Source organism: Pempheris klunzingeri, chromosome 13, assembly GCF_042242105.1.
Source record: "Pempheris klunzingeri isolate RE-2024b chromosome 13, fPemKlu1.hap1, whole genome shotgun sequence".
NCBI classification, from domain to species: Eukaryota; Metazoa; Chordata; class Actinopteri; order Acropomatiformes; family Pempheridae; genus Pempheris; species Pempheris klunzingeri.
The window spans coordinates 22,302,539-22,314,585 of NC_092024.1; the positions used below are offsets into that span (position 1 = coordinate 22,302,539).

General features: G+C 45.0%; 1 protein-coding gene across 3 annotated transcripts in view; it reads left to right on the forward strand.

The window, feature by feature from the left end:
• The first annotated feature begins 8,005 nt into the window (after nucleotides 1-8,005).
• The window catches only part of fgfr3 (fibroblast growth factor receptor 3), a 61,557-nt gene continuing 57,515 nt past the window's right edge, over nucleotides 8,006-12,047 (forward strand). For 2 of the 3 annotated variants that reach the window (XM_070841790.1, XM_070841791.1), the window contains exon 1: nucleotides 8,031-8,236. In XM_070841790.1, the coding sequence (XP_070697891.1) occupies nucleotides 8,089-8,236 (148 nt within the window). In that variant the 5' untranslated portion in view covers nucleotides 8,031-8,088. Of the gene's footprint in view, nucleotides 8,237-12,047 lie in introns of all 3 variants that reach the window. The other variant, XM_070841792.1, reaches the window with a different exon arrangement.

Below are 12,047 nucleotides of genomic sequence, written 5' to 3' on the forward strand. Positions count from 1 at the left end.
GAAAATACATCCACAAAACCAGTTTTTTAAATTGTTATTCATGTAAACAAAGGTGAGAGAGAAAAGAAACTCAATGTTCAAGCTTACAGCAGCTGTCACATGCTGCTCAGGAAAAATGGAAATTACTGTAAATATCAAAATATCATTTGCTATATGTGACTTGGTAGAAAGAATAGACATCTCGCAGACACCTCATGTCAGCTAAAGTGTATCATTCGAAGGAACTAAACTCTAATTTGACATAATTCCCATCATGCACACAATCTTGATTACTATTGTAATCCTGAATGGGCTGATGGTTAATTGATTAAATGTGAAGTCCAGTGGTTAAAGATAAAAAAAGATAATTCTAGATAGGAAATAAGAAAATCTAATTAAAACATAATTAGGTTCATGTTTTTCTGACTTTTCTCTAATCTTTGCTGTTATAAATACTGAAACGTTTTAGCGTACTTCAGCCTTCTTATTTATTATTCAAGGAGAAAGTCATTCTTCCACTGAGCTGCTCACACCTCATAAACATGTACGAGGGGTCTCAAGGGGAGCATTGCTCCATGTTAGGGGTTATGTTCAAATAACGTTGGGAGCCACTGGTTTAGTCTATAAAACGTCTAAAAATAGTCCAAAAAATGCCCATCATGAGCCCATCCGTCCATCCATCCGTCCGTCCATCTCCTTTTCTGTTATTTATGACGTGTTGACGTTGATCGCCACAAATCACAGAGCAGAGCCCACCTCTGCTGGACAAACACAGATTGATGACAGCGGCACACTCCAGCCAGCCTGCTCACGGTCACTTAGCCGAGGGCTGCTCCGCTTTATGGCATCATAAAGTTCTTCTCCAAACGCAGTTTAAGAGATGACAGTAATTGGCGTGTTGTTTAAAAGCGGCTATCACCTCTGTCCTGACGGCAGTAATTAGCCCAAAGGCTGCAGTACGAGGCAGATTAAATGGGCGGTTAATGGTAATTTACTGTTCACTCAGCACACTTTGGGCCTGACTGCTCAAACATTGGCTTGTTGTCTAATGACTGACGGACAGTTGTGCCTGAAAAGTGAGTTCATTTCAGATTAATATACCAGACGTTTGTGTCTGAACTCCATTGGAATAATTCAATCAAAGCACAGTCAGTATAGCCTGTAATAAAAATGTCTGACTTTTGATTTCCCATCTTTCCTTAACGCATTGTGACGTACAGAAACCATGACCCAACAAATCTTTCCTCAGAAAGGACCCAGTGCAGAACATGTCCAACATCTGTGCGACAAAAAAAAATACTGGTCACTTATTTCTGGTGTGTTTTAAGAATCTGGGGAGAAGAACCAGAGGAACACACACAAATAATCTGTAATCCCTGACAGGTCCCAGGGCCCCTGTCGTGCTTCCTCCCTGCCTGCGGGTGGTGCTGCCCTGTTTGTCCGGTATCTAGGTAGTTGCAGGTGGTGGCTCCTGATTGGCTGAGGACCTGATGGCGTCCATCTTAAGAGGGACACCTGTTGACACCATCCCTGCTCCTCCTTCCTCCTCAGCTCTCAATGGGACCCTGCCGTACCAACTCTCCAGGTGATGTTTGATGTGCACTTGGAGTAGTAACAGGTTTGTTGGTGGATTTAATAAGATGTGTTGTTAATTGTTTGGGCTGGATCTCACCCTGAAGCTACTCACTAATAAAAGCACTCTGTTTGGACTGCTTCTGTTGTGGCACGGCTCATCCTTGGGAGCGGGGAAAGGTTTCCCCCAGGCCGGGCGTGACAGCCCCTGTTCAGCTCTGGGCCCCCTGATTCTTCCAGGGTTTAGTAATGGCACCCCTAGAGATAACTGTAGGTATTCAGTCACTGCATTAAACTTCAGACTGACATGGTACCAAATGTATTGCTCTTTTTCCCTAAGACCACCTAGAGCCCCCTCCAGTCCCCCTGTGGTTCCCCCAGCCCCACCTTGGCCACCACTGGCTGTAAAATACTCAGAAATCATATGTAGGCTCAGACAGCAGTCCTGAGTGCTGCAATAAAGCCTGGCTTGATTGAGTTTTTTTTTTTTTTACTACTTTAAAGGAGGAGCAGGGGAGGCGCTTGGACCAGGCGTCACTTGCTGCCTCCAGCGGCCCCCGGAGGAGCGGCGAGCCGAAATCTGATCTCCCTCCCCCCGCTGCTGTTTGCTCGCAGCCCGGCGGCGGCAGATCAGCCAGGAGGCATCCCGGTGGTACTGGAGAGGAGAGCAGCGTCAAGTCCACACACACACACACACACACACACACACACACACACACACACACACACACACACACACACACACACACTGAAACACACTGAAACACATGTGATGGCTCAGCCTTCAAAATAAAAGTCTTTTCAGTGCAGTTTCTTGGGATTCCTCTGATGATCCATCTGAACTTGAACAATTCAAACTTTACTGACTTTTTCATTTACTCAAACAAATGTTTCTTATTTGGCCCAAAGGTTTCATCATCACTTTTTTTTTTGCAAATTTTAAGACAACAGTGCCGAGGAATTGCTTAAAGTTTACATTTTCCATACATCACCTTAATACAAATAACAAAAAACAAGGAAGCAAATGATACAAAGGTGAAAAGATAAAGGCAGTAATGCTAAATGAAATATAAATGATTCACCACCTGGTTTAAAAATGTATTATATGTATAACTTTAATTGTATTCCTATCATTTAAGGAAAACGTAATCATTTAAAATGATTATGTACTGAAATGAAAATCTTTTACAAGATACCAGAGTTTAAAGTTTGTGGGAAAGTGTGTTTTGTTTGCTGCATCTCTCTCTTCAAATGTATTCAGGCTTGATCAGACTTACAGTAAAGCATTGCGTCACTGCTCCATTGCCCAACATTTTATTTTGAAGGTTGAAACGGGAACTCCTCCCGTCTCCCAGCCGGTTTCTCTTGACGAGCAGCGCTGAGCGGCTCCTACTTCACAGGCAGCCAGCGGAGGAGAGCCACCAGTCCGAGTTGGTAGATCCGAGGCGACGACTCTCACCGACTGGCATTCGCGCCGGAGAGGAGCTCCGTTCACCGCGTCCGGTCCGCCTCGTCCTCACCGCCCGCCGCACGGCACGATGAGCGCGCTCTGGAGGTTTGGACACTTGGGGAAGCAGCGCTCAGTGGAAAACGGGATTTAGTGGAGAAGTTGGCTTTCGCAGTGGCGGTGCCCCGAGCAGAGGACTCTCGCTGTCAAGTCGTGAGGGGGATTTCTGACTTTTTTGGTCGCCAAACTGCTCCACGAGGGGCGAGGACTTACGGATTTTAAAATAGTTCTGTGGGTTTTTATGAAGTTTACAGGAGAATAACGTCTGTCCTCCTCCTGAATGCTTGGTGACATCTGAAAGGCTGAGATTTGTAGACAAAACGGGATACTTTGGGTAAGTAGCCTAATATTCTTATTACCATTGTTATTATCTTGAACAACTCCTTGCATGGATGAAGTGGCTTCACTTTCTTGTGGATCTGAGTTGGACACGTTGAGCTCTCCAGTTTCCCAGCGTTGTTTTGCCGTGTTGTATTGGAGAGTGTGTACAGTGTGTGTGAAGCGTGGAGCCCCACGGCCGTGCAGTCGCGCAGGTGCCGCAGAGGGAACAGCTCGTCCGTCCACAGCCTGTGCGCAATTGGCGCGTCTCGCCGGGTGTCAGCGGAGTAAGGACGCTGTCTGTGCGCATTTGTGTCCCCTTGGCTTGGAGAAAGCGCGCATAGGTTTAGTGTATTAATGCTGGTTACAGTGTGTGGCGCAGGCTGGTGAAATTACGCACGCTGCAGAGCTGTGAATAACACTTTTCCACAGGAATTGGCAATTTGTGGAGCCCATTCCCCTTTTTTTCAATCCAAATCAACTTGCTTGAAGAATTTTCTTCAATCAAAAGGCACTCTCAGCGCAGTGACCCGCCTCATTCTGTCCAGTTTTAAAACGTTGACACGTTGGTTAAAAAGAAAAAACCGGAATAAAGGGAAATCATGGGAAACCCAAGGGCAGAATTTTAAGAAAAAACAGATGTATGAATTGTGAAATTACGCACGGAATTACGCACCAGGATGGATTGAGGATGCTCATTAGACGCTTATAATTCGAGTTTGGTTTCCATTTATCATCAATCAAACGTTTCCGTGTATAATTTCACCGTGAATAAAGTAAAATATTGACTTTCCTCGCCATCCTACCCTGCTTAGGACGAACACGCCTTTTCTGCTCACTGCAACAGTGACGTCTTCTCTGGTTAGGGGCAGAAATATGAATTACACATCAGCGTCTTTCGCACAGCCGCGCTCCCTAATGCCTCTGATCATCTCTGAAGTTTCTCCAGAAAGCAGCGGATTTTTTTTTCCCCCTCCTCCCTTTTGAGTGAACGAACTGTGCGGTTCTCTCCCCTCAGCAGCAGATCAGTCATCCCCTCATCAAACACATGCGCCTCAATGGGATTCAGATGGTGATTTTGGCCCCTCAGCTCAGCTTTGACTCCCACCATGTCAAGTCATCACCGGAGAAAATTACCGGATTATAACATCCAACGAGAGGGGGGCTGAAATGAGATTTGGGACTTGTATTGCATTAGCCTATTAAATTTCAGAGCCATAAAACAAGCGTGCGCATGATAATAGTTGGACTAATGCTGCAAATTAATTGTATCTATTGACCCGAGAAATAACGCATGCCAGTTTGCAGCGTTTTCAATCAGAGGCGAGCCTCAGACACATTTCGGTTCCAAATGAGACTCTGATTGCCTCTTTTCATTACCGAAATTGGCCCGAGACCATCCCTCTGGTGGAGTTTTGGGTGCCTTTTTTCTTCTGCTCTTTTATAAAGAGAAGAATAGTGCATTCATTCGCTCCAACTTGTCTAATTTGATAAGAAAATCAGATCTTTTTTCATGCACAAACACTAATTCGGTTTCATATTCTAAAAATAAAAACCTTCAATCTTCCTGCAGTGACCTTATCTGGCCTTTTTTAGTAGAAATGCAACTTTTGCTGTGTCTGTAAGACTCCTGTAACTATATTTAATCCCTAGTGTTTTATACCTAAACAGTCTTATGCTTCTTTTTCTGCATGAACTCAAACTGCACTGTCATTCAAAAGAACGTTTACAGTGTTTAACAGTGTTCCCTTTTCCCCACAGTTTCCCTATAATATCCCTACAAGCTCTTATAATGTGTCTAAGGCAGTTCAAACAGAGCTTATATCGATCATATTAAGCTTTATAACATGTTGATTTCCCCTGGTAACAACTGGAATGCTCACTTTTTTAGCACTCAGTGAACCAATTTATCTTTTTTTTCTTCTAGTATTTGTTGTACATCCAAAGAGCGACCAAAGTGTCCTTCTGTATCCTCTGTTTCTTGCAGAGGAATAATGTGTGGACAGGTATTGTAGTGTTTTACACGTGCAGTGAAGGGCACACGGCGAGACATTCATTCCTCCCGTGTGTCTGCCCGAGGTGAGTCCACCGCCTGCAGCGCTTTACACCTGAAGTCACACACTGCACCTCCGTCAGCTTTAAAACGCTGAGCTCTGTCTGCCTCTCAGCTGATCAATATCTCCTCTCACCTAAGGGTGCGTTTGAGCGTGATTTGAAAAGAAGGTGGTGGTGTGATGAAGGCAGGGAGGAGCGGCGGGGGCACAAGAGAAAATGAGACAAGGTGAAGAGCAGAGATAGGAACAAATTGGAGAAATTGAAAAAGAAAAAAGGAGTAGAAGAAGAGCGAGGCACTGATATGGAAGATAACCCACTTGAGTGTGTGTCTATCTTTCTCTCCACTACCCATCTGCCCCTTTGCCTGACTGCTGTTTGCACTTGTGCTCTCCCAAAAACCTCTAATCCCCTTCTCCCAAAATGACAAAGTCGATCCAGCCCCGGCTGTTGATTCTCCGGCTTAATTATTAAAGATCACTGACACTCAGAGGTGTGACTAGCATGTGACCGCCTCGCATTGATCCTCGGTGAGGGGTGAGGGATGACAGGGATTTGAACCCCGGTTGAAACATTTTTCTGCCTCTGAGCCATTACATTGTGAGGATAGCTCTGCATGATTAATGTTCATGTATTATTCACCGCTGTGGTTGTGTTTCCCTTTCATGCTTAAAGAAAATATTAGCATGAAAACACTTTGGAGGCTTTGAACTCCTCGCTGGGTCTTTAGGATCCATGCCGCCTCCTTTTCTTCCTCTCTGCTTCTAGAGGTTGTTAAGTGTTGTTTCTAGTTGGCTGTGAGGAGTTCATTTCCAGTGCTCCTCATGTCCACTTTGGTGTGAAAAAGTCTCAGTTGCATCACCCAGTACTTTAAGAAATAGAGGATATAAGGTTACTGTTTTGTCAAGAAGGGCAAATATCACCTACTGCTCTTACACGCAGGTTAATTTGCTTCAGTTTCATGCTATCAGTCACGTTGCAACACCTGGCTGTTCATCAACTCCAAGGATTCACTTTGAGCACAAGGTAGTCTTAAATATTATTTCTTACCCAATTAGTCAATTTGAAAACCTGACTTGTTATGCGGCATCTTCTCACATGCCACATGTCATGCTGCTTGTCTAAACAGATCTGAATATTGACATAAATCAAGCTCTGCTGTTTTGTCAGCTCTCAAAGTGGAGTGCCCGTAAAAAGCGGAGATTTTTCTTTTTTCTTTCTCGTGTGTGTCTGCGTCTGCCAGAGAAAACAAAAGCTTCACATCGGAGAGGCCTGCAATCAGCTACCTCCACGCCTGGAGAGCGGAGGCCTTATCGTGCTGTATAAACAAACCGCAGCAGCATGTAGGCGTCTTGTGTTGTAAGAAGGTGAGGATTGGCTGAGAGGGGAGAAGAAGAGCCCTCCGAAGTGTGTATAGAGAACATAAAAGGCTGCAGTACGTTGGAGCATGAAAGGTGCAGTGCCAGTGTTTAGATTAAACTCTGTCTGTCTGTCTGTGCCGCTTTATCTACTCATATGCGTCTTGTGAAGTTTCCCAGTTGGTGTTTTCTGTGTTGAAGAGTGCTAATGTGCAAACAGAGCCTCGCAGAGCCGGCCTGGGCTCCAGTTTGTGCTGAGCAAGGATTGGGTCACAGGTCCTCTGAGAGAAAGAAAAACAGTACTGTTAAGGCTTAAAACAACACAACCTTTCTCTGGACTGTGTGAGTGTACAATGCACCTCTGTGTGCACAAGCAGAGCCCACTCGGAGATGTTTGAGCGTGTGTTTGCCAAACCTGTGCGTCTTTTTTTGTCGAGGTGGACGTCTCATAGCCAAGGCTATTCTGAAGCTGGACACAGCCGCTGAAGTTTAAACTAACAGTCGTTGTTTGTGTGTGTGTGTGTGTGTGTGTGTGTGTGTGTGCGTGCATATAGGGAGTTCTGTGCTGGGCTTTTCTGGGCACCTTGCTCAGAGCTTTCTCCGCGTACCTCGGCGCATTCCAGCTTCCCTGCTTAAGCAAACAGAGGGAGCAACACTTCACCGTCGCTCGCCGTAGCCGTCACGCTCACTCCTCCTCCTCCTCCTCCTCCTCCGAGCCGCCGGGCACATTGGGCAACTGATACTGTAAGACTCCAGCATTCCTCCTCTTGCTGGAAGATTAGTGAATCCGTGTCAATCGGTTGCTAAACCATGCAGAAGAGTTTCTCAAGCAGAAAGGAGCCCTGTGAAAGGAATGACAGGCTGTTTAGGTCTGAAATAATGTGATGTTTCTCCCTCCTCAGCTAATCCAGCTGCTGCAAAGTTAATTGATCGGTTAACTTACTTGTACTCTAGGCTTGGGGTACAGTAGAAAAAGCCTCTTGCTGTTTCAATATCAGAGCTCCCATCCGCCCATCTAAACGATCAGGTGCACTGAGAAAGTTTCTGAGAATAACTGCGAAGAGGGATTTCCACCCTAATCTTTAAAATCTGTGTGGAATGTCAGGTCAGAATACGGCAGCATGTGTGCAGACCCAAAGGCCCGTTTTTGTTTCTGTGTTCAATTTGTTGCATGTAAATCTCATGATTGTTTTTTTTCCTCTCACGTTCGTTGTTGTTTTTCAGGTCAGTGGCGGATAGTTGCCGGATAGTTTCTTGCGGCGTCGGAGGCCGCCGTTCTGCTGGTCAGCATGCGAACAGAGGATGTTGTCTGAGTCTGAGTCGGGCCTTGCTGCTCTGCGTCTCACCTCGTCGCCCAGAGGAATGACGGCTCTGTGGTGCTCACTCTGGCTTTCCTTCCTCCTGCCTCTCTGCGTCGCGCCGGCCAGGCTGCCCACCGCTCAGCCCACAGGTAGGATACAATATCTGAGCCCAACAATGTTTGAACATGCTGCTGACACCACTGCTGCATCAACACCAGTAACTTAGCACACTGAAATACAATCAAGGTGTTACTGCTGCATCATTTTGTCAGGAGTGGTTAATAGCTATGTCAGAGGGAAGATAATCTACGTCACGCACCTTTTCTGGCACCATCATCAAGTAGAAAGTGTTCATGAAGGCATCGTGGTTGTTATACTGCAACGATAAGTCCATTGGTCACATGAATAAAAATGAATCATATGTCAGTGAGCACATGTTCTGATTGGTTGTTGTTAGTGGAGAAATCCTTAATTAATTTATCAATCAGTCAGTCATTTGTCATTTATGAAGCAGAAATGCTAAATATTGACCGGTTCCATCGTTTGAAATGAGAGGTTTTGTTATTTGTAAGGATTTTATATCACCATGAATTGAATAACATCTGCTTTTGGACTGAACACATCAGGTGTGAGTAGAAACCCTAAAGCGGCACAAAACAAAGCGCACAGCTCAGGAGAATTTTCCTCATGTTGGCTTTACACTCAGTCATAAACCAGGATAAAAGACGCTGAAGGGTGTCTGTCCGACAACAAGAAAGACGTTGTTTAGCTGCTCATGCACATTCGCTTCTCCTCCTCAATTGTTCCGTGCTTCATTTTCCACGCTAATATGACATGTGCTTAGAACCATGCTCAGTTCTCTGTGTTCATCACTTCAAATAGGGGCCTTTTCGAAAGGAACATTTATTGTTTAAACGAATGTGGTGAAGTTTTTTTTTTTTTTTTTTTTTTTTACGAGGAGGATTTAATTGGACTCTTCTTGGTTCGCTGAGCTTAGCACGATTTTCCCTCTTTGTTCTGGAGGCAGAGAAAAACCCAAAGATCAATCCAAAGTAAACGTCGACTGTGTTTGCTTTAATCTCTCCATATTGTGCAAAAAAAACTAACACAGCAGAGTAATCTTTTTCTAAGGCGTTAGCCAAATGTTGTTTTTTTCCTTTCCCCCCCCCCTCCCTTCTTCTTTTTATGTGAGAGTTATTTAAAATGAGTCTTTGACACACTTTGCACGCTACAGTGCATTAAGAAAGACGAGGAGCCGGGCGCCTTCTGGAGAGGACCCAGCGTCTTAGGCAAGCAGAGATACCCTGTGTGTGTGTGCGTGTGTGTGTGTGTGTGTGTGTGCACGTGTGTGTGTTTGCAACTACATGGACATACAGTATTTTTAACTTGAGCATGTGTTTGTATTGTACACCAGAGCCATCGTCCAAACAACCGAGGTCTGACAAGAGATGGAGACTTGAGACAAATATTAGGACTTGGGACTCACTGCTGTTGCACTTGACTAACTTTAGACACTCTCACTACACAAAGACATGATTTGACATGAGACTTGTTGTGACTTGCAAAAAAGCAATGGGAATAAAAAGAACACCTTGTATGTTTCAGTTCTAAGGTGTCTGCAATTAATCGAATTGGTCTCAACTACGCTGGGATTAACACAGCTTTGTAAGGAAAATGAATTCAGACATAAAGACTTTAAAAACAGCTCTGCGTCAGCCTGGTCTGACAGCCCTACCTGTACATGTGAACTCCACTCTCCAGAGCCAAAAGATCTCTCTCATCTACTCCTTCTGCCCCCCTGCCCTGTCTCATGTAAAACCCCGATGCTACAATAGACGTGTTGTGATTCTGTCTGCCTGATTGCCTTCCCTGCTGGGAGCCATCACAGCCGATCATGCTTGGCATCATCTAAAAAGCAAAGTGTGTGTTTTTTTTTTTTAAAGCCCTCGGGGTGGCGGGTGTTCAGGCTGTGATCTCTGTGTACCTGCACAGTGTGCAGACACACAGCTCTGAAGAGGTCTGTGTGAAATCATGCAATCTTGGGCACCTTTTCAATATCGAATCTCACGGTCAGTCAGACTCCAAACAGTAAAACTCAACCTTTACGGTCACTTCTCTTCTTAAGCTTTTAGCTTCAGCATCCACCGTATATGCTTGTATTCTCCAGTGGTAAAAATCTTGTGTATTTATTTATTTAAGGAAGTAAAGAAGGCTGTAAAGCTCACATACGTTGGCCTCTGTGCCTGGTAGGAATCTCCAGCCCGCGCCTTGTCTCCCCCGTCTCCCCTGCGGCCCCCTGGCCTCCAGCCGTGTTCCCCATGTCCACAGATGGACGAGCAGTAGGGATAAAATGACTGTCGTTTACTGGCAGATGGCACAATTTCCCCTCAGCCGCCACAGAGCTGGGCTGCAAAGTTGTCACTTAGGCTTGTGTTTTCTGTGTTTGTGTGTGTGTTTGTGTGTGTGTGTTTGTGTGTGTGTGGGGGGGTGCAGAATAATGTGTGTGTCTGTGTCAGGGTCACAAATTAGCAGGTGCTTTGGACAAAAATGCCCTTGAAAGTTTACAGCATGTCTGTAAATCTAAATTAAAATTAATCGTGCCACAGTTTGGACAGCCTTATTAATATTTTGAAACTGTTTACTTGTTATCGTGCTTTGTCGTAGATTAATGTGACCACTGACCCCTGCGGGCTCCAGTAGGTATGTTTTAGGGAAGAAAAAATAACAGCTTTTATTGATTAGTTAACACACACTGTGCTAGATAAGCTCTTTGAATACAAAAAGAAAATGTCCACATAGAGGGTTTATCACAACCAGATCATTTAATAGTTTAAGTGTGTGTGTGTGTGTGTGTGTGTGTGTGTGTGTTTCCTTGTTTCCCCTAAATCCACCATAATGTTGTCTCTGAGGGCAGCGTTGTTTATTTCTCCAAAGGTTGGTGGCATTTCCAAATGTTGTGGGGAAAAAATATTTGAGAGACCAAGTTGACTGATGTGAGAGACTGATGACAAAGAGCAGACACTGTGTGTGTGTGTGTGTGTGTGTGTGTGTTATTCTTCTCCCCTCTGTATTTACTGACCACACACACCCTCACCAGTGTCCCTGTGGAGCTCAGATGAAATATGTGGCTCCTCTGCTCTGACGACATATAAACTCTACATATTCAGTTTTGCCATTGCATCTGAGTGTGTGTGTGTGTGTGTGTGTGTGTAACAGAGCAGACATACTCAAAGTCTGCAGTTAAGTGAATGTTATGTCTGCATGAGCAGAGCCAGCTTATGAAAGGGAGGCAGTAAAAGAAGATGAAAAGAGAGAAACATAAAAATTAAAGGATAGCAGAGAGAGAGAGAGAGAGCGTGTGTGTGTGTGTGTGTGTGTGTGTGTGTGTGTGTGTGTGTGTGTGTGTGTGTGTGTGGAGGAGACAGCGTGGGTGCGTGTGTGGTCAGTCATTATTAGAGACAGAAAACTACAGAGTGTGTGTGAGCATATGTGTGTGTGTATATATATATATGTGTGTGTGTGTGTGTGTGTGGGTGTGTTGGGGGTGTGGGTGAGGTCTCTGACCCTGTGCCTCCCCCCCTGGCAGGGACTGTAAATGTCAGCAGGGGTTGTTTGGGTCGTTAGGAGACTCGTTAAAACCACGCCATGCACAGATTTACGCTCAGGCTCTACAATTCACACAAACACACATAAAGTCGCTCCATTCTCTCCGTCAGTCTCTCTCTTGTTGTTTCTTTTTCTCAGCCACATTTCATCTGTCTTCCCCACCACTCCCCTCTCTCTCTCCTTCTCTCTCTCTCTTGAAGACTTCTCCTGTATTCTGTAAGTCTTTGATGGTGACAGTGTTGTCCTGAAGGCAGTCTCTGTGTGTGTGTGTGTGTGTGTGTGTGTGTGTGTGTGTAGTCCAGCATATAATGCATTCAGCCAGCAGCTTCAGTGCAGAACTTCAGTGAAAATGCT